The sequence below is a fragment of the Vulpes vulpes genome, chromosome 12 (genome assembly GCF_048418805.1).
Source record: "Vulpes vulpes isolate BD-2025 chromosome 12, VulVul3, whole genome shotgun sequence".
Taxonomy (NCBI): domain Eukaryota; kingdom Metazoa; phylum Chordata; class Mammalia; order Carnivora; family Canidae; genus Vulpes; species Vulpes vulpes.
This window is the reverse complement of record NC_132791.1, coordinates 72,998,790-73,022,003: the sequence shown is the minus strand read 5'-3', so window position 1 is coordinate 73,022,003 and position 23,214 is coordinate 72,998,790. Positions and strand designations below refer to the sequence as shown.

The 23,214-nt window shown below is 41.6% G+C and overlaps 1 protein-coding gene across 1 annotated transcript; it reads right to left on the bottom strand.

Moving 5' to 3' along the window:
- Positions 1 to 6,410: 6,410 nt before the first annotated feature.
- LOC140594835 (uncharacterized) lies at positions 6,411 to 22,189 on the bottom strand. Its single transcript, XM_072731921.1, has 7 exons — positions 22,120 to 22,189; positions 20,381 to 20,515; positions 16,216 to 16,329; positions 12,349 to 12,462; positions 9,896 to 10,030; positions 8,661 to 8,774; positions 6,411 to 7,425 (listed from the first exon to the last, which is right to left on the bottom strand). The coding sequence occupies exons 1-7, from the start codon at positions 22,187 to 22,189 to the stop codon at positions 7,109 to 7,111; spliced, it is 999 nt and encodes a 332-aa protein (XP_072588022.1). The 3' UTR covers positions 6,411 to 7,108.
- Positions 22,190 to 23,214: the final 1,025 nt, after the last annotated feature.

Below are 23,214 nucleotides of genomic sequence, written 5' to 3'. Positions count from 1 at the left end.
AACAAAAATATATCTAAATCAGGGATGCCTGGGTGGTTCAGCAGTTGAGCGTCTGCCTTCAGCTGAGGGCACGATCCCGGGATCCAGGATCGAGTCCCACATCGGGCTCCTTGCGGGGAGCCTGCTTCTCCCTCTGCCTATGTCTCAGCCTCTCTCTGGGCCTCTCATTAATAAGCAAATAAAATCATACACACACACACACACACACACACACACACACACACACACAAGTTTGTTTCTAGTGACGTCTTTCTTAAAATTTTAAAGAAATTTTTAAAATTTTTTTTAGTTTAAATTCAATTAGCCAACATATAATAATACATCATTAGTTTCAGATATAGTGTTCAATAATTTACCAGTTGCATATAACAGTGCTCATCACATCATATGTCTTTATTAGTTTTAATTTCTTTAACTGATTAGGCTAGATAGGTTAAAATGGCTAAGAGCAAAATCTCAGGTCAATGGAATTTCCTGGAATCTGTCTTAATTTACAATTGAATGAGAGTGTAGGTATTTGGCAGGTGGCCCATTAATGTTAAAAGGCTCAACTGAAGTAGATAGTGTTATATTTTCTTCTCTTGGTTCCTCTTTTTGGTGTCACCTCGAATGGACAAGCATTTATCTCCACACCTCTTTCACGGCCAGAACTAGTATGAGGCACCTCAGACACACAAGTCAAGGAGAATTGGACTTGCCAAGATTCCCAAATGAAGCAGCTCTTTGGATTTTGTGGCCTGGGAGTCTCTTTCTCTCACCATCTTCTCGGCCCTCTCATTTCCTGCTGATCTCTTCTCTGACAGTGTATGGAGAGAAGGACTGGCAGTTTCTCTCTACAAGGCAGTTTTACTTCAGAGAAGAAACGTGACAGTGGTACCGTAGAGTATTAATAATACTTTAGTCGGGATATTTTGCAATTAAAACATTCAGATTGTGAGAATTAAGCAGATATAGATATAATGTATAGTTCAGATAATATTCCCCTGGCTATGTGACATAGGTTAGCAAACAATCAATGGTTTCCTCAGAAAGATCTCACCATAGGCGGAATCTCCTCATCTTACACATGTAATCACAGAGCTCTAGCCAGGCTTTCTATGATGCTCTCTATTCCCTGTTTTTATTCAAATGCCTCTTCAATTTCATATTCTTATTTCCTTCTCTTAACTTTTATTCTTCTTCCTATTTAATATACTGTATACACTGAAGAGAAAGGGCAGAAGGGAAAAAACATTTAGTGAACTTTCTGCTGGGTGAGCCCCGGGTTAGATATTGTCCATCTGATAATCTCATATATTTACTTATTATATTTATAAGATGTCATAATTTATTTTTTTCTATGAAAAGAATTCGTAAGAAGGTCCTAGAGTTCATGGCTCACAAAAAAAAAAGGCTTAATTTCTCCCTCTTGCACAGATTTCAATAACAAAGGCTTTTTTAAAAATAGTTATATACGTATAGGTATAAAACCTACACGTCCCTGAGCAAATCTGGCGTTGATTTCATCTAGCTTTAGCTCAAGAATAATAAGACTCTCTCTTTTTGTCCTTAGGACATAAACACAGGTTTCTTACTGAAGTCAAAGATATAGGCATCTCTATAGATAGAAATAGGTAAATAGTCCATCGCTAGGGTAAATAAGGTGCAAACCACTTAAGTACAGCATCTATGTTACAGCCACAATTATTCATTTTGGCTGAAAATGATTGATCTGAGATGAACCAAAGCAAGAACAGACTGCATCATCGCTGAGTAGGTCACATGACAGTCAGTTTACTTTGTACACATTTACCCTGCAAGAGAAATCATTGAATGTTTTCTCATGTGTATGTCAGGATAACCCAGTAGTGAATGAATGAATGAATGAATGAATGAATGAATGAATTCCCTTCCCATTGTAGGCCAGAGAGGCCAAGGGCATAGCAAGTAGTAAAACAGCTTTAAACTCAACCCTATTTGACTCCAAAGATCATTCTTAACTCCAGCTATACCATTCAGGAGGTTCACTACATGTGTTTATTTTCAGGGCTCCTCAACTGAAAAAAAAGTTCAATAAAATACATATCATATAAAATTTCCCATCTTAGGGGGCAGGGCAAGCTAGCCCAATGTACCTAGATAACTTTCAAATCGTCCTGAAAACCTGAGATTTAAAGAGAGAAGAGCTGGAACGCTGCAGAGAGAAGAGTTTGGGCTTCTAACAAGGTAGGAAGGTGGAAAAAATAAAAGAACAAAGAATCGAGTGGGGGAGGGGCCCCGCGCAGAGCTGGGCTAAGCGGGCAGCGAAAGCCTCCGGGACAGGGGAGCCCAGCCCCGGAGAAGCAGGAACTTGGACAATGTGCATCGGAGTGTTCTCCGAGGGAAAGGACCTCGGCAAGAAACTTGGGCAGAGCCGCAGGTGGGGCAGTGGAGCCCCCAGGTCCCCGGGTCACTGACAGAGGAGGGGGCCCTGGGGAGAGCACCCGCACACTGTGGGCCGGTCTTGGTGAAGGGCCGGGGCGCGTGCCCGGCGGGGCCTCGGGAGCAGCTCAGGTGGTGGCTCCAGGTGGAGGGGCTGCGCCCTGCTGCCTTCCGGAGCCATGGCCCTGGGGTGCGGTTCCAGTGGCGCAGGCCCCAGATCCCAGGGCTCTGAACAGACACAGCCCAGGATCCGCGCTCCCCCCGGGACAGGCGGAGGCGGAGAGGGCACAGGACAGCGAGGACGCTCCTGTCACCCGGCGCCCCCGAGCTGGGCAGGTCCGCGCCCCCCACCCCTGGAGCATCCAGGCCGGTGCGGACTGGGAGCCTGCGGTAGTTCCCGGGGGAGCTGACTCCAGAGCAGGACAGCTGGCAGTGGCCAGTGTTGTTGTCCCTCCTGGCGTTACCCTATGCCTGGGACAGGGCAGGGCCGCCAGGGAACAAAGGCCTCACAGGATAAATAGCTCCCACTGAGCCCCGCACCTGGCAGGAGGCGGAGTGTCTCCAGCAGGTGCACACACCTGACAATCAGCACAGTAGGCTCCTCCCCCAGAAGACCAGCTGGAAGGACAGAGGAAGAGTAAGTTCTTGGCCAAGCAGCTCTGGAAAGCTTCATGGGGAGTTGAGGGATTTGCAGTATATAGAACCAGAAGATACCCCTGCTTGTATTTTGTTTTGTTTTTTCTTCCTTTTTCCAGTACAACTCGTTTTTCGCCACTCTGCACTGAGCAAAAGGACTAGAAAGAAGAACTCACCACAAACGAAAGAATCAGAAACAGTACTCTCTGCCACAGAGTTACAGAATAAGGATTACAATTCTATGTCAGAAAACCAATTTTGAAGGTAGAAAAATATAAATTCAACCTGTAAAAAGAAAAAAAATGCTAAAAGAACGAACAGAGTCTCTAACAATTGTGGCATAATATCAATAGCTCTAACATTCATGCCAATGACATCCCAGAAGGAGAGAAGAGGTTAGTGCAATATATATATATCTTAAGAAATAATGCCCAAAGATTTTTCAAATTTTGTGAAAGACAATTTTACAGATTCAAGAAGTTTGTGCATCCTATAAAACACGCATAGGATCTGTCTAATGAAAAGTACAAGTACTGATAGAAAGTAAGACCTAAACGCGATAAGCGTAAATGGAGAAACATACATAGTATTCATGGTCTGGAATGCCCAGCGTGTTAAAGATGTCAGTTCCTTGATCTACAGATTCAATGTAAGCCCGATTAAAATCCCAAGAAGATTTTGATGTACATGTTTACAAGTTTATGTTAAAATGTATGTGGAAACACAAAGGACTTAAAATGGTTAAAAAAAATGAGAAAAGATACATCGAATTGGATGAAAGATACTATCCATTTTTAAGGCTTATCGATACCTACAGCAATCAATACAATAGCAAGTCAATATCCAGACACACAGACCAATGGAACTTGAAATAGGGAACCTGGAAATAGACCCATACAAATGTGATTAGCTGATTTTGATCAAAGTTACAAAAGCAATTCAGTGGAAGAATAGCCCTTAAAAAAAAAAAAAAGATTTTGAGAGTGAGCATGCCTGCGTGGTCACATGGACAAGTGGGGGAAGGGAAGGCAGATGGGGACTTCATCCCAGGACCTCAAGATCATGACCTGATACTTATGTCTATACTGATAATACATTATACTCATACATACAGGAACAGTCAGGCATTTACACTAGGGGGAAGGAAAGTAATGTCCACACAAAACCTTGGCACTACTGCCACTGAAGCTTTGAAAGCACCAACGACTTGGGACGCCTGGGTGGCTCAGTGGTTGAGCATCTGCCTTCCACTCAGGGCATGATCCCAGGTCGGGGAATGAGTCCCACATTGGGCTCCCCGCAGAGAACCTGCTTCTCCCTCTACCTATGTCTCTGCCTCTCTGTATCTCTCATGAATAAAGAAAAGCTTCAAGAAAATCATCAAAAACTTGAAAGTTTCTAAAAATTATTTTAAATATCAGACATAGAAATCAAGACGTTCATTAAAATATATATAGACACACTCGTATGTATACATATATACGTATATATGTCCCAAAAGTCAGCCAGCAGTTTCAAGCTTTAATGACTTCAGAAGTGCTAAGCTAAAAATGACAGACCACCATTTGAAAGTTGAACTATTTCAATGTCCTTTCTCTTATATAGTTTTGTGAACTATAAAGAACATTTTAATTTTTTTGTTTCTGTCCCTCCAGTTGAAGACAAGCAAAGTGACAAAGAAAAATTAAAATTAATCTTTGAAAATACACAATTAAAGTGTAAGTTATAGGCAAATAATTCAACATGCAAATTTTATTTTTAAAAACTTTTTTATTTTTTATGTTTCTAAAATTATTAAGGTTAAAACTGGATTATGACTTTGGGGCACCCTTGTGGACACACACACATTTGATCATCCCTGATGAGGGTGTTCCATCCTCTCTCCTATGACTGTATATCAAGTGTTTGTAAACATACATGTGTCCAGAAAAGCCAAGCAGGGTATTTTCTTTGCTTTTGTTTCATTTGTGCAGTAGCTTTTCCTCTCTCAGTAATAAGAATGTCTGTCCCCCAGTCAAATAACCAGGCAGGTGAACGTATTAGAGAACGATACAGAGAAAGATATATGTGCATATAAAGAAAAGGATATAGAAAAATAAGTAAAACTGTTAACAAAGACTACACTGGCGGAAACTTGTGGGTGCGAGTACAGGGGAGGAAGGGTATGCATTACAATCTACCACAAACTCAGAGTCTTCAGGCACATATTCATGGATTTAAGATGTCGAGGAGGGAAATAAGTTAGATGGGGTGAAAAATCTATAGCCAGGCTGGAGAGTAAGACCATGAGCCAGGTGTTCACACCTGCAGTAAAAGCAAGGGATTTGAGAAGCCGCAAGCAGAACTCAAACTAGATTCTTTGTCAAGTTAGCAGTCTCCTCCCCTGAATCCTGCCAAGCTGTCATCAATCTTCTGCTCCACTGGTGAAAGCTCTAGGTAGGAGAAATGTGTTTTCCACAGGACTAACATCTCTACCAATACCGCCCTCTTCCCCACAAGGCAATAGTGCAGGGATTTTCAGCGGTGCCTGACTTCTGGCAGGGTGGGGGAGAGTCAGCAGGAGCAGGGACTCTTTCCTCTCAGGGCTCCTGAGGGCCTGGTATTCCCCGCATTCCTTGGGCTTCTCTCGACTCTCTGTGGATATTTTCTCCAGAGCTGGGCACCACATTTCACCAGGTAAGTGGGAGCAGCTGCAGAGGATCAGGTACATCCACCTTTAGCCAGTCCTCCCTTGATGCTATGGGACTCATGAAAACGTCTGTACTCCCATCAGACTGCAGGAATGTGCTGGATACTGTTGTTTGAAATCTTTGGGGTGATGGGTCTGTGTTGCTGTGAGAAAACCAAAGCAGAGAAGAGGATCCATTCAATGAGGAAGGCAGCTTTTCTTATTTTTATGATAAATGTTCATTCGCTCTACACGATTCAAAAGATTCAGGACAATTCCCAGGCTCCAATCTAACTGACTTTTGGACCCCAGAAGATGAGCCCTTCCTATATCCCATTGACTAAAAAGCCATACTCTCTCACTCATTTTGCAACGTCTTTGCAGCTTCGTCTACGTTTAACCCCTCTACTGACCTCTAAGAATAAGGCACTTGCTGCTGTAGCGAGAATAAAGAACAAGATATGGGAATTGTGAAACTTCATAAAAGAATATGGGGATCTTCCAGGAAGCAACACATTAAAAGTTGCCAGGAATCAGGGTGCCCGGGTGCCTCAATTAAGCATCCGACTTGATTTTGGCTCAGGTCATGATTTAGGGGTTATGAGTATAAGCCCCGTGTCAGGTTCCTTGCTGGGGGGAGCCTGCTTAAGATTTTCTCTCTCCCTTCACCTCCACCCCCTCCACCCCCACCAACCCCGGTTGCTCTAAAAAAAAAAAAAAAAAAAAAAAAAAAAAAGCAAGCCAGAAATGCCAGAAATGGTCCATAGCAGAAGAGTAGCTTCTTTTTCTCCAGTTGCATCTGACACTTTAAAGGAAGTGCACGGTGAGACCCACCTTCTCCCTCCTTCTTGGGAGAGCAGTGGGTAGAATGGAAAGGGGTCCTCTGCTCCTGTTGCTGGCTGGTGCACTGGTAGTGGCGGGGTGGTAGATGTGTATAAATAGAGGTGGTACTAGGGTTGTTTAGAGAAGATAAAGAAAGCCCCTTGGTAGAGTCTGGTTTACTCTACTTTCTCTCTCTCAGGGGCTGAAGAGAGTCTGTTTATTTGCATGAAGACATGTTCATGCCCGAATGATGTTCTTTCTGGCCTCGGTGTGTTCTCTTCCTGGTATTCTCCCCCCTTCTCTTCTTTGCCCTGTTCTTCTTGCTCTTCAGCCAAGCTAAGGCCAGATGGAACTTATGGCAGCTAAAGCCCTCAGTGACCCCATGCTGGACGTGCTCCTGTAGGGCTTCTAAGCTGGGGAAGACCCGGCAGCAGCCCATGCACCTGAAGCCACTATCCAGGGCCACAAGCCATTCGGGGGTCTTGGCCCTGGGACATTCCTCCACAGCTGGAGTCTCTGCTGGGCTGTCAGCCTCCTCCTTTTCCTCTTGAGCTTCACTGTTCCAGCTGGACTCACTGCCAGTTAGGAGTTCCTTCGTACACACATGAGACGGGGTGTATGGACCTTTTCAGGAACAGCCATTTCTTCTAGTCTTGCCTTCTTTGAGGGAGGCTCCTGCTCTTCCTCTGGATCACTTAAGACAGCCACCCCCCTTTTCATTTGGACATGCATGTAGTAAATTTTCATGAGCCTTTCCTTCTGTGGCTGTACTGAGGGCTCAGAGGGCTTAGTACTACTGACCAGATGGAATGGAAATGAGACATATGGAAAGGGCGAAGAAGTCTCATGTTGCTCAGATTGTCCAGGATGAGAAACATCTTGGTGTTTTTGATGGCTTCCTACGAAAGAAAATTTCAAACGTAAGACAAATAGAGTCTGTATGTGACGTCTGGAGGTGTCAAGGTGGCCATGAGAATATTCCCATGCAGATGTGTGGAGCAGAAGTTTGTACACATGTGGTATGTCGGCATTCTATGAGTGGTGTGTTTTATTTGAGGTGTGTACATGCTAGAACTCTGCGGGAATGTGGGTGTAGTGTGTCTTGTGGACTTGCATGTGTGTTTTGGGACACATCTGATTGAACGCTTCCTTTAAGATTTTATTTATTTATTTGAGAGAGAGAGACAGAGAGAGACAGAGAGAGAAGAAGCAGAGGGAAAGGGACAAGCAGACTTCTTGCTGAGCGTGGAGTCTGACATGGGGCTGGATCTCACTAATTTGAGATCACGACCCGAGCTGAAACCAAGAGTCGGATGCTCAAATGACTGAGCCACCCAGGCACCCCTGGTGACTGTTTCTGATGTTAGTAAATGGTGACAGTGAATGAGTGTGTGCATGTGTTACATAGTGTGACAGAGCATGTGAACAAGTGCAGGAATAATGCTGTTTCCTGTTGACACTGTAACTTAGAATGCCAGCAGAAGTGACCTGAGCTACTGAAATACGCCGCTCTGCGAAGTGCCCAAGTCTTCATGAGTGAAGTGGCATGTGGATGAGAAAGGCTGTACCTGAAAGTCCATCCTCCTCAGGGTATATCCATTTTCTGCCGTTTGGCTTAGTGTGAGGGATTTAAAACAGGTGATCTGTACAAGGGGTTGTAAAGGACTTAAGGTACTAGTGTGTAAGTGGATGAGTGTGACTGTGTGAAGGAATGAAGGGACAAGGGTGTACCTATGCCATGCCACCAGGGACTGGGAAAAGTTAATGAGGAAGGAAGGCAAGGAGAAATGGGACCAGAACTGGTAGGAAGGAATACAGATGCAGGAGTGTGGGTGAGGATGAGTTCATGCACCTCTGAGGGGGAAGGGCGTGATGAAATGTCCACACCACTGCGGCGCTCTACTTGACCTGAAGCTACAACGGTAACTGGGTCCTCCCCCTGAAGGTAGACTCCCTTTCTGTTCCTCTGCAGGGGCTGCAGTCCTAGTGCCTCTGCCCTGTGCCCTCTTCTGCTTTCAAGGGGAGAATAAGATAAGTCAGGCTTGGGCTGAGCAGCTCAGTTGTACCTGCTATCTCTGCTCAGACTCTACCTGTGTATTTCCCTTACCATCCTCTTTAGCAAGGGTAAACTTACCAGAAGGGGAGATGCAGACGTATTCTGAGGAAGAAGTCTTTGCTCCTGCAATCTCACTGCCAGAAGAGACCACAGACTCAGGCTGAGGCACATTCTCTTGGTTCTTCGAGAATTCTGTGTAAAGGAATAAAAACAAAACCAAACACTGAGATGTGGCATCTTCTCAAAAGAGCTACACTGAATGGATATTATAAGTTAGACACCATTACCACACATGAGACTTAACTCTCATAGAACCTAAGGTGACTTTCTCCATTGAAATGCTACGATTTTCAGGTGACTTTATCTTTTAACTTCACTTACTCCAAAATATAATTAAATAATAATTAGTAAAACTGTGTTTATACTGAATGATCGTACTATTATCTCGTGAGATTTCTGGACATGTGTAGAGAATATTGGACACTTAGAACCATGCCTGTAAAACAGTATGCAGTCACTAAAGTTGGATATTCTCAGCTTGAGTTTCCTTATAGGACACTGTGCAATGAGGGGGCATGGGGTACAATTTTATGAAGAATTCTGCATGTGTATCTATCTACGTATGTACTGATATCTGGTATCTATCTATACACCCATACAAACACACAGAGGATGGATGGATGGATGGATGGATGGATGGATAGATAGATAGATAGATAGATAGATAGATAGATAGATGGCAGCCCCGGGGCTCAGCGGTTTAGCGCCACCTTCAGCTGGGAGTGTGATCCTGGAGACCCGGGATCGAGTCCCACGACAGGCTCCCTAAATGGAGCCTGCTTCTCCCTCTGCCTGTCTCTCTCCCTCTCTCTCTCTCGCTCTCTCTCTTTCCCTCTGTGTGTGTCTCTCATAAATAAATAAATAAAATCTTTAAAAAAGATAGATAAATAATGTACAGATGCAGGTAAAATGAATTTTCAAGGTTCCTGGGGAACCCTGGTGCTGGAAATGTTCAAATTAAGACTTCACAGTCATGGCCCAAACTTCTGTTCTGAAAATATATTTCCACATTTCTCTTAGATATTTTATCTTCTCATTCAGATCTTTTAAGAGCTTCTTCCAAACAAGACAGGGATGCCTCCCTGGTACATTTCTGCGTATTAATTAGGAATGCAGACCTTGGACAGTCCTGGTGAGAAGGGGTCATTTATGGCATTGCTGGGCATAGGCACTAAATTCTAATTTTTGGCTAACATGCTGCCTCACCTCCCTGCCTGATTTCCCCCCAGCCCCTCCCACTCCCACCATATTACCTCTGTCAAAGAGCTTGTCTGCAGAAGCGATACAGGAAATATATTCTGAGTCTGAAACTTCTGCCCTCTGGCTGTGGCCTTGGGCCAACCCAGAGGGTCCAGGAAGTACAATGTCTTCATCTGTGTTTAAGACTTCTGGGAAAGAGAAGGACAATCAGATAGATGATATCTTTGCCCCCATTAAACATTCGAGATATACCATGTATAATGACACACACAGCACTTGTTCCCATGAAGATGATAGTCTGGCTTCTATCCAAAGTTCTAAAATCTAGGTACCTAAAAATATTTGCTGGAATGAAATGTCTGGTTACCTATGAGAGCATGAGAGCCCTAGGTTGTTTTCTGCAGTTGATCAGAGGCTCAAATTCTTGCCTGGCACATGGTAAGGTGCCCAAATTATTTGTTATTACTACTCCATTTCCCACAAGAATAAATTCAGAGCAGGTATGTCAGAACAGGTCTTCAGTCTGCCACCTGTGGTTTATGATACTGAGGTCCTGTTGCCTCCGGGCAGGGCTAGGATTTACAGGAGAGAAATGACAGACTGCTATCTGTTGGCCTCCTCTTCCACCTATCTGCTCCTGTGGGACCTCACCTGAGGGCTCTGCTGCACAGCTCTGCAGGACTGGAGACTCCAGGAGGATCCCCGAAGCTGACTCCAGACGACACTTCCCAGCAATGGGCACAGCCCCCCTGTTAGGAGCTACTGACTGGCGAAATGGCTCAGCTGTCACTTGGCCTAGTTAGTGGTGTCATCTTCCTCATGTTCCCCACACATTGTTCTGATCAGTTTTTGCCTCTATACTGACCATACTCATAAGCCTACCACTAAACTTTCCCAATTAACAGCTAAATTCTAACTTCAGAAGATGCACCTACTTTGTCTCTTAGGTCTTGGAGAGTATCTGGTTGGTCTTGTTATAGGCATGAGACAGGTCAGTGGGGGGTGGATTAATTTTTAGAGACGTAGTATGTGCACCTAGTTCGGTGAATACTGTCTCATGTGTGTACGTGTCTGTCATGTTTCTTCAACAATTTTATGTAGAAGGCGTATGGGTGCCATGGCCATTCCACGTAAAGGTAGCATGAGCATCATATATTAGAGGATGGTACAGCATATTCCTGTATATGTGAAGGTGGTATGAGTGATTTGGGTGTCATGTACTACAGTGGTTCAAGTTGTACATACTCTACTTGATTTATGAGAGTGATATGCACATGGGTAATTTTGTGAGATCTGTTGAGATTGTGAAAGTGCTAGGAGAGAGGCAAGGATAGAGGCAAGACTTCACGCGAGGTCCTAGATTGTGGAATTACATGAGGGGCCTAAGCGACTTGGGACAGAGGAGTTTTACACGATGTTATCTGATTGTGTTGGCTTTGTTCACTGTTAATGTGAAATATGAAGTTCCACAAGAGTGAGATTATTTGTGTGAGTTTGAGATGACAGTATCTAAGGAATGACATTAGAGAAGGCAAACTTGAGGAATACATATGCTGCAAAATGAGATGTGAAGGTTCAAGATATGAGGATCTGAATTTATGAGTCTGTCTGAGAGTATAAGGAAATGGGAGCAGAGGGATGCCTGGGTGGCTCAGTGGTTGAGCACCTGCCTTTGGCTCGGGGCATGAGCCGGGCTTCCTGGGATTGAGTCCAACGTTGGGCTCCCTGAGGGAGCCTGCTCCTCCCTCTGCCTATGTCTCTGCCTCTCTCTATATGTGTTTCTCGTGAATATATGATTAAGATCCTTAGAAAAAATAAAGAAAGAAAGAAAGAAACGAAATGCATGGGAACAGAGAATGGGACATGAAGAGACAAGTGTCAATAGGGGTAACTGTGAGAGGACTTTGTGCTAAGCCTAGTAGAGTATGTGATGGAATAAATATTCCTGTGTGCTCATGAGGGTTAGGAGGTTGTTGGAGAAAAACCTAAGGGTCTCTTTCAAATCTCTGCCCCTTCTTCCCCCATGAAAGGACATATGCTAAGGAGTTCAGTCCTCTCTTAGAGAAAAAAGCCAAATCTACTGGTTCCTCCTGGGATGCCCTATCTGTTCTTTGCTGGCCCATTTCACACCAGCTGTCAGAGATTTGCCCACATTATGACCAACAGAATTCATCTTCTCAGGTTCAGACTGAGTTGATATTTCCATTTCTCAGAGAGATCTGACATTTCTTTAGACTCCATCTTTGCAAACATGGCCCTGCACTTATGGATATTTGTCCTTTCTGAGATTCCCCTTGAATCTCCAGGCTTTGTTTTATATACATGCAATGAACGTCTCCTGGAGAGAAAAAAGACCTTGTGTTATCCCTCTAATCTGGACATGGGCTTGGATCACTTTACATCTCTCATCTATGAGTCTGTAAATAGAAATGCTCAGCTGGACCCTCAGCCACGCTTACATCTCCCTTTGCCACTCCCCACCTCCAGTTCAGACATCTCTACTTACCAGTATTCTGATTGTCAGAGGCACAGGGGAGGTCACTTGAGACGACGGCATTGTTTTCTTCCTGTGAGGTACTCTCACCAGGCTGTGTAGTATCCTTTTGCTTCTTTAAGATTTCTGTGAATTGAATTAAAATTAAAAAGATACATCTAGTGTTTCATATATTCAGGGCACTTGGATTGCTTACTCTGTGTCAGACACTCATGGATATGATAGTCTCTTTTCTGGCCAAAGCTCCAAAATAGAAGTATTCGACCATGTTTACTTTTTCCCAAGTGCTCCTGGCTAGCTGGATATAATATATGTCCATTGTCTTTATTGAGACCCCTGCGGTGTGTCTCGAAATTGTGTCATCACAGTGTACAGTCAATATATTTTAGTCTTTGTTTACCTGACTATACATACGTCACTGTGTCTCACGCATTTCATCAAAAGATGCCCATATCCTACCTCCAGAGTCCATAATGTTACCTTTAAGGCCCAAGGGATTTTGCAGATATTATTAGATTAAGGACCCCGAGATGGGAACATTATTTGGGATTAGATGAGGGGTCCACATGCCGTATTTTAGACTTCTGACCTCTAGAACCATAAGAGAATACATTTTTGTTGTCTTTAATCCACTGTTTGTGGCAAATTGTTAAAGCCTTCGGTAGATGATAACAAATGCTCCACATACTCTGGACTGACTAGGGGCTTTACAAATGGGCAGGCTCTATTTACCTGATTTCCTTTCCTTTCTGAGAGTAGAGTTGTTTATTTGAGTCAATGGTGCCCCCCATTCTTTGTGCAAAATGAGGAGCTTAGAATACTTTAGCTCCCAGTCATGTTGTATGTGACTGTCATCCAGTCCTTCAGTTACATCTGTTTGGTTCATTATCTGTGAATCAGTGATTACTGGTTTGGGTGTGGAAATCATCAAAACCTACTTGCATTAAGTCACAGACTTCTCAGCTCACCTTCCGTTCCTGGGTTCCATTTCATCTTTCCAAATACGTTCTGTGTTTTCAAATTTTTTATCTTTATTTTTTCTACTTTTTTATCTGACACATGTCCTTTTTTCACCCTTCTTTTCTTTATGATGTGACTGTTCTTTTCATCCAGTACATTATCTTATATTGTTATTAGATAATTGCTGTGGATACAGTCACTGTCTGACAGATCACCATTCTTTTGAAAGACTGTGTGCCTCTCCCCACTTGCTTTAACATATTTGTTACTGAGGTTGTGAATATTGGCTTTGGTGTACATAGTTTAGTGTGGGTTTATTTTTGCCATTTCTGTAACGAGCTTCCTAATAATGTTTCCTGATTCTAAGGGTTTGTATCTTCCAGAGTTCTGAAAAAAAACTCTTGGCAATTTCTTCTATATCTGTCTTACGTTCTCTGTTTCATTCTAAACAAACATTAGTTTCATATGTCATACTTTCACATTTTATCCTCATTTATCTTAATCCTTTTTTTATATTTCCAATGTATTGATCCCTCTGATTTATATCTGTAAGTAATTCCCTGGCTCTAGCCTTCAGGTCACAAATGTTCTTTTCCTCTGACAAATGTGACGTTTAACTCATCCATATTTTTTATGATTTCTAGAACATTATTTCTCATTTTAAAACTGGGTTCTTTAAATCTTTTTATTGATAGTGTTATATGTTTTTACATTTTTAATAACTGTAAACATTCTTATTTACCACTCCTATTGTTCAATTAAATGATTTTCTTTGAAGCTAAATGTTAGTGTTCATTGTGTTTGCAGAATCTACTTGAGACTATGTGTTTTGTAGTTTTACATGGGAGCTCATGTTCAGTAAGTCATTACCTATAAGACTCTTTTACATGGATGACTAAGGATTCAGAGCTCTCTTACATTTCTTCAGTCAGAAATTACTAGAGTACTGCAATCTTTGGTTTAATTTTACATTAATTCTTCGCTTGTAGGTTTAACTGACATCTCATGCAATTCTGGATATGATCCGTTTTTGCCTCTATACTTACCATACTCATAAGCCTACCACTAAACTTTCCCAATTAACAGCTAAATTCTAAGTTGTTGATTATTTTCCTTGTAAAATATGTATATTTCTTTTATCGGGTTTTACCTCTATCATGAACTTCAACACATCACTAATACACCAGTTAGTTTTTCTTCCACTTAATCTACATTTCCAAACTAAACTTTAAGGAAATAAGTACATTTGTGTTCCTGATAAAATAACTCAAACATATTAAGTCTCTTCCTATGTTTAAAAAGGTTATTTCAGCTTCTACCTAAATTTAACTTCAGAAGATGCACCTACTTTGTCTCTTAGGTCTTGGAGAGTATCTGGTTGGTCTTGTTATAGGCATGAGACAGGTCAGTGGGGGGTGGATTAATTTTTAGAGACGTAGTATGTGCACCTAGTTCGGTGAATACTGTCTCATGTGTGTACGTGTCTGTCATGTTTCTTCAACAATTTTATGTAGAAGGCGTATGGGTGCCATGGCCATTCCACGTAAAGGTAGCATGAGCATCATATATTAGAGGATGGTACAGCATATTCCTGTATATGTAAAGGTGGTATGAGTGATTTGGGTGTCATGTACTACAGTGGTTCAAGTTGTACATACTCTACTTGATTTATGAGAGTGATATGCACATGGGTAATTTTGTGAGATCTGTTGAGATTGTGAAAGTGCTAGGAGAGAGGCAAGGATAGAGGCAAGACTTCACGCGAGGTCCTAGATTGTGGAATTACATGAGGGGCCTAAGCGACTTGGGACAGAGGAGTTTTACACGATGTTATCTGATTGTGTTGGCTTTGTTCACTGTTAATGTGAAATATGAAGTTCCACAAGAGTGAGATTATTTGTGTGAGTTTGAGATGACAGTATCTAAGGAATGACATTAGAGAAGGCAAACTTGAGGAATACATATGCTGCAAAATGAGATGTGAAGGTTCAAGATATGAGGATCTGAATTTATGAGTCTGTCTGAGAGTATAAGGAAATGGGAGCAGAGGGATGCCTGGGTGGCTCAGTGGTTGAGCACCTGCCTTTGGCTCGGGGCATGAGCCGGGCTTCCTGGGATTGAGTCCAACGTTGGGCTCCCTGAGGGAGCCTGCTCCTCCCTCTGCCTATGTCTCTGCCTCTCTCTATATGTGTTTCTCGTGAATATATGATTAAGATCCTTAGAAAAAATAAAGAAAGAAAGAAAGAAACGAAATGCATGGGAACAGAGAATGGGACATGAAGAGACAAGTGTCAATAGGGGTAACTGTGAGAGGACTTTGTGCTAAGCCTAGTAGAGTATGTGATGGAATAAATATTCCTGTGTGCTCATGAGGGTTAGGAGGTTGTTGGAGAAAAACCTAAGGGTCTCTTTCAAATCTCTGCCCCTTCTTCCCCCATGAAAGGACATATGCTAAGGAGTTCAGTCCTCTCTTAGAGAAAAAAGCCAAATCTACTGGTTCCTCCTGGGATGCCCTATCTGTTCTTTGCTGGCCCATTTCACACCAGCTGTCAGAGATTTGCCCACATTATGACCAACAGAATTCATCTTCTCAGGTTCAGACTGAGTTGATATTTCCATTTCTCAGAGAGATCTGACATTTCTTTAGACTCCATCTTTGCAAACATGGCCCTGCACTTATGGATATTTGTCCTTTCTGAGATTCCCCTTGAATCTCCAGGCTTTGTTTTATATACATGCAATGAACGTCTCCTGGAGAGAAAAAAGACCTTGTGTTATCCCTCTAATCTGGACATGGGCTTGGATCACTTTACATCTCTCATCTATGAGTCTGTAAATAGAAATGCTCAGCTGGACCCTCAGCCACGCTTACATCTCCCTTTGCCACTCCCCACCTCCAGTTCAGACATCTCTACTTACCAGTATTCTGATTGTCAGAGGCACAGGGGAGGTCACTTGAGACGACGGCATTGTTTTCTTCCTGTGAGGTACTCTCACCAGGCTGTGTAGTATCCTTTTGCTTCTTTAAGATTTCTGTGAATTGAATTAAAATTAAAAAGATACATCTAGTGTTTCATATATTCAGGGCACTTGGATTGCTTACTCTGTGTCAGACACTCATGGATATGATAGTCTCTTTTCTGGCCAAAGCTCCAAAATAGAAGTATTCGACCATGTTTACTTTTTCCCAAGTGCTCCTGGCTAGCTGGATATAATATATGTCCATTGTCTTTATTGAGACCCCTGCGGTGTGTCTCGAAATTGTGTCATCACAGTGTACAGTCAATATATTTTAGTCTTTGTTTACCTGACTATACATATGTCACTGTGTCTCACGCATTTCATCAAAAGATGCCCATATCCTACCTCCAGAGTCCATAATGTTACCTTTAAGGCCCAAGGGACTTTGTAGATATTATTAGATTAAGGACCCCGAGATGGGAACATTATTTGGGATTAGATGAGGGGTCCACATGCCGTATTATAGACTTCTGACCTCTAGAAACATAAGAGAATACATTTTTGTTGTCTTTAATCCACTGTTTGTGGCAAATTGTTAAAGCCTTCGGTAGATGATAACAAATGCTCCACATACTCTGGACTGACTAGGGGCTTTACAAATGGGCAGGCTCTATTTACCTGATTTCCTTTCCTTTCTGAGAGTAGAGTTGTTTATTTGAGTCAATGGTGCCACCCATTCTTTGTGCAAAATGAGGAGCTTAGAATACTTTAGCTCCCAGTCATGTTGTATGTGACTGTCATCCAGTCCTTCAGTTACATCTGTTTGGTTCATTATCTGTGAATCAGTGATTACTGGTTTGGGTGTGGAAATCATCAAAACCTACTTGCATTAAGTCACAGACTTCTCAGCTCACCTTCCGTTCCTGGGTTCCATTTCATCTTTCCAAATACGTTCTGTGTTTTCAAATTTTTTATCTTTATTTTTTCTACTTTTTTATCTGACACATGTCCTTTTTTCACCCTTCTTTTCTTTATGATGGGACTGTTCTTTTCATCCAGCACATTATCTTATATTGTTATTAGATAATTGCTGTGGATACGGTCACTGTCTGACAGATCACCATTCTTTTGAAAGACTGTGTGCCTCTCCCCACTTGCTTTAACATCTTTGTTACTGAGGTTGTGAATATTGGCTTTGGTGTATTTAGTTTAGTGCAGATTTATTTTTGCCATTTCTGTAACGAGCTTCCTAATAATGTTTCCTGATTCTAAGGGTATGTGTCTTCCAGACTTCTGACAAAAATCCTTGGCAGTTACTTCTTTATCTGTCTTACGTTCTCTGTTACATTCTAAACAATCATTAGTTTGATATGTCATACTTTCACAATTTATCCTCATTATCTTAATCCTTTTTTTATATTTCCAATGTATTGATCACTCTGATTTATATCTGTAAGTAATTCCCTGGCTCTATCCTTCAGGTCACAGATGTTCTTTTCCTCTGACAAATGTGATGTTTAACTCATCCACATTTTTATGATTTCTAGAACATTATTTCTCATTTCTAAAACTTGGTTCTTTAAATCTTTTTATTGATAGTGTTATATGTTTTTACATGTTTAATAACTGTAAACATTCTTATTTACCATTCCTATTGTTCAATTAAATGATTTTCTTTGAAGCTAAATGTTAGTGTTCATTGTGTTTGCAGAATCTACTTTAGACTATGTGTTTTGTAGTTTTACATGGGAGCTCATGTTCAGTAAGTCATTACCTATAAGACTCTTTTACATGGATGACTAATGTTTCAGAGCTCTCTTACATTTCTTCACTCAGAAATTACTAGAGTACTGCAATCTTTGGTTTAATTTTACATTAATTCTTTGCTTGTTGGTTTAACTGACATCACAGCAGTTTTGAATACATCCCTCAATAAATGATATTTTCCCCAAAATGAATGCACAGTTTCCCTCTATCGTCTGATAGTGAAAACTGTTTGGTTTTTTTGTTTTTGTTTTTGTTTTTTTAGATTATTTACTTATTTATTCATGACAGACATAGAGAGAGAGAGAGAGAGAGGGCAGAGAGAGTAGCAGGCTCCATGCAGGGAGCCCAACATGGCACTGGATCCCAGGTCTCCTGGATCAGGCCCCAGGCTGAAGGCGGCGCTAAATCGCTGAGCCACCTGCGCTGCCCCATGAAAACTGTGTGTATTCAGTTCCAAGTTCCAAGTGAGGATACAAGAAGAAGAGACTCGGATTCCCAAATAAAAGAGGAGGATAAAATTATAACTGGGTCTGATGTGTACCTTTCTCCCACTCGCTGAGAGATGCTGAGCTGGATGTCTCCCAGTCTGTTCAGGCTCCTAATCTGCCCAGACTTTCCCCTTACCAGCAGAAGACAGGCCCTAATCTGCCCAGACTTTCCCCTTACTAGCAGAAGACAGATGACTCAAGGAGGAATAACAGGAGAAGTTTTTTGATTCAGAGGATTCACCTTTTGCCTCTGGGACCGGAGTATTGTCTTCCAAAGAGGGGCCAGGTGGTGAATCACATTTGCTTGATTTTGAGATTCCTAAAAAATTGAATATTAGACAGAAAAACAGCTGGTTCCATTCTGTTCCCCCTCCTATACTCTTCTCCCTAACCTACTCTTCCCATTGACTTCTATGGAAATACTTACTTTGTTCTGAACAGTAATCTTTAGTTTGGGCGGAGAATTGGTATCTTTCAGCATCCTATTCTTCTCTTTGGATCCTGCTACTATGGGTCCTCATATTCATTCATCTTGGTTAGAATTTTCAGTACCATTTGCCTTCCTTTATATTTGTTACATTTTTATCCTCTGCATTCTACCTCCTAGAGATTTACAGCCTCAAACGAGACAAAATCTTAACTTTTGAAGAACACATTCTTTATTTTTATGTCAATGTCTCTCTTTCCATGCTAACCAAGCTCGTTGCTCATTAGTTAATTGCTAAATATCATCATCACCTCCTATGGATATGTCTGATATGTGCATTACATACCTACTGTGGCAAAACGGTGTGATGGGTGCAACGTGCTTTGTGTCTATATGTTCCTAACATGTTGGTTTAAGCAGAGCTAGGGCTTAAAGTGTAATTGATTTGGTGCTTGTGAATGTGAATATGAGATGAATTTTGTGTAAGTGATAATGGTATGTGCGCTTTCTGTGTTTCAGTTTAGCACATATCCTGTGTACAGATCCTGAGTCCTATGTCTACGGATTTCAATGTTTATATTTTGTTATAGGAGTTAATATCCTCTTTGAGACTAGAATTGGCGTATTTGTGAAAAATAAGAGAAGAATGAAATGACATTAGAGGATGTGAAAATCAAAGGTTTTAAGAGAAAGAATAAATGAACTTCGAGACTATATTTATATTAATACATATGCATAGATATAATCTATATTTATATATAAATTAGTTATATTAGATAAATTTCACAAATGTAATGGTGAGTGAAAGAAACCAGACAAAAACTATACATTGTATGCTTGTATGACATTTAAAAACAGGGATAACTCAGCCTGGGTCTTAGAAGTCAGAAAAATTATCTGTGTTGTGTAGCAGGGACAAAAACATGGCATCGAGAATTGAGATGCATATGGAACTTATAAAGAAAGGAATGATGAGAATAAGGAGTGCAGGGAGTCTGCACCGGGATAAGGCCACAACACTGGCTATCAAAATACATGAAAGAGATGGGTCTTGGACTGGATGACTTGAGGATCTGACCACTTCTGGCCTGTTTCAAGCTCTTAGTACTTTCACACCTTCCTGATAACATATGTGCTTTTGCTGGTTGATACTGACCTACCCTTCCATGTTTCTCTGGTAATATTCTCATACCCAGACCCTCTCCCACCATTTCCTCAAATAAAACACTGCTCTCTGCTGATCTTTTTGGGATTACTCCACTCCTTTTAAGTATTTTTCCCTTGCAATTGATGATTTCTACCACTGGTCAGAGAAGAAGACAGAGATACAGTTGGAGTTCCTTTCTGTTTTGGTCAGCCTTTTATCACCTGATGATCAGAATCACTCAGTTCATCGCTCGCTTCTGCCTAGATTCCATTTTATTCAATAAATTCTCCTTACCAGCACCAGTGAGCTTTTCTTGGGAGGAGGTGCAGAAGCTTTCTGAAGAGGAAGAAGAGTCCTCTGCTGTCTGGCCTGAAGTTGAGGCCGCTGCGCTTTGTTCTTGCTGTAGAACTTCTTGCAAATTAGTACTTGCTGAGAAATCACACAAAAATAATAAAGATGTGGCCCATGTTTGGAGTTTGCGAATTTATCCATCCATTAAACAAACAAGAAGAGTATAAACAAGACACGTTTAGTGAACACACATAGCCTCCATTTTCATGGAGAGCATAATATGGTTCATTTATTGTGTTTATATCAGGCGGAGTTGGGTTTGTACAATGTTCCTTGTAACTGGAGCAGAAAGTGCAAGCTACCTCCTTTCTACCTGGACATACTACTAGATTGGATTTATCAGCATCTCTTGCGGCAGTTCTGACAATGGGATTAAGTTTTTGAAAATGGAAAATGAGTGGAAATGACATGTGACCCTTCCAAACAGAACCAAAAATACCTCTTCTGGGTCCCTCCACGCTCTTCACTTTTCCAACTACTTGGGATGTTGATAATCCAGGGTCTATTTTAAAGCTCAGGTTGATGATAGCAAAGATTCTATCAGCCCTGGAGACTTGCCATATTCCTTTTTTATATACTCTGAATTGTTATAAAGCGAGAAACCGATTCATTTGTGTACTAGTTACAACAGCCAAATCTACTCTCACTAATGACGTAAGGACGTAATGTGTTTTTGAGAGGCAAATAATTGGATCTGGTACAGAGTAAGTGGGCAATTATATTTGATATTAATTACCTTTTCCTGGCATATTTATATTCTATATGTGTGTATATGTGAAACGCAGTTATGAGTACATGTTTTACATGCCTCATACTTTACACTCAATAACAACTCTCAACACGGACTAATTTTTTTGAAGGTAAAATACAGATAACCTCACTTTCCAGGCTTCTCTTCCCAGAAAGCACAAACATTGTTGGAAATATCAAGTCCTCTTCCCAAGTAGGAGACAACACTTGTAACTTCAGGGTTAGCCTTAATCTGCCCTCCCCCAACTCCCCACCACTGAACAATGGTTTCTCCTCATAGATGTTACTGGTTTGCTTTTAATTTCCATAGTAACCAGAACTACTTCAGTTTTCCATTGTTTCGGGAAACAATGTCCTCAATTTAACCATTATCATTAAACAGTGGTATATGTACATATTCTGCCCTTTTCTTGCATTTTAGATAGGAACCCCACATTTACATTCTCCTAGTCTGAAACAAAATTCTTTTTTGCTTCTGAGTAAGTAAATTCTGACTTTATACTCTCATCCCTGTACAACCAGTTTCAAGTGCTCTTTTAAAAATTTCTCCTTACTTCTATGAGCCACATTTTATTCTTCATTAACAGGAGAAAGTACTACTAGAAAACTTATAGTAACATCATATACTTCATCAATGCCCTTAGACAGAAATAAAATATAGGAAAATACAATTTCCACAAAAACAGTACTAATCAGCCACTCACTAAGTCTGTAGTGCAGTAACCCAGAGTGACATAGAGATGGCACAGGTCTTAAGCTGCAGAGACAAGGTTTTGGTCACTTGAATTTTCTCTTGACTCTCAGAGACTACCTGAGCCCTCAGAAAGACTAGCATATGTACACATCCCTCCCCCGCTTTCCTTCTTCTCTCCTCCTTTCTTTACAGGCAGTTCCTTGTCACCCTATGCTCAGAGAAGATGCTTAACACATACCTTTTGACCTCTTGACAGTTTGGGGGGAACCTGTACTTTCTAGATGCTTCCTTTTTCGTTTCTGCTTCATGGTTCACCTCTCCAGAGAGTGACTCCAATCAGTAACTTTCTCCCTGAAACTCAGAGAGCCGGCTACCAATAATGAAGAATCACGTGTACACTCAGGAACAAATCACTTGACAAACTACTTCCTCACGAAATAACTGTCAGTGCTCAGTATACCAACAGGGCTATTATGATGTAAGCCAGCATCAGTGTTCTGTGACCTAGGGATTACGTCATCACACACCAGGAACCCTGCTGCTACTCACAGGATTGACGGACTGCCACAACTCAGACTAGAGCCATTGCTCTCATCCATGGGAACTATCATCAACTTGATTTTGTGTATCTTGCACTTGACATCAAAACAAGAGCAAAGAGGACTTGGATTAACTAAAGCACATTCTTTCTTGCATCTACAGTAACCACATCATTGAATCTCCCCACAGAGAAGGCAATACCTGAGAGAACTAGGGTTACAACCATGCCTGAATGATAGAAAACAATTCACATTAGATCTTATTAGTAATATGATTTAACTTATGTGAAACACTTATAGCTGAGGTATATGGGAGTGTATAGGTGTGGATTTGAGGGCATTTCATAATTCCATACACCCTAAAATATTTTGAATTTTCCCCCACCACTGGGAAGAGTCTCGTGTATTTTACAACAAGCCACTGTCTCTTTTGCTATTCTTTTCCTAATTATTTCCCAAGAGGTTTGGAGAAAGAGAAAACCCCTAGATTTACATTCCCTGGCCCTCATAATGAATCCTATTCTGGTCAAGCCTAGAAGTCTCATTCTCCAGGCATCTGTTCCAGGCCTCACTGTATGTCCTCTGGAAACTGCTGGGCTCTGTACAGAGTCCAAACTCTGTGGTTAGCTCCATCCCACCTCCCATCCACCACTACATACAACCCCCTCCCTCAGGGACAATCTGTATTTACCTTTATTTATCAGTTACACTAGAACCAGGCCATGGTCTTGAGCCTCCTTCAGTCTTCTCTGGCCCCAGTGGGTGCTGCCTCTGTACATTCCCTTCACTTACTA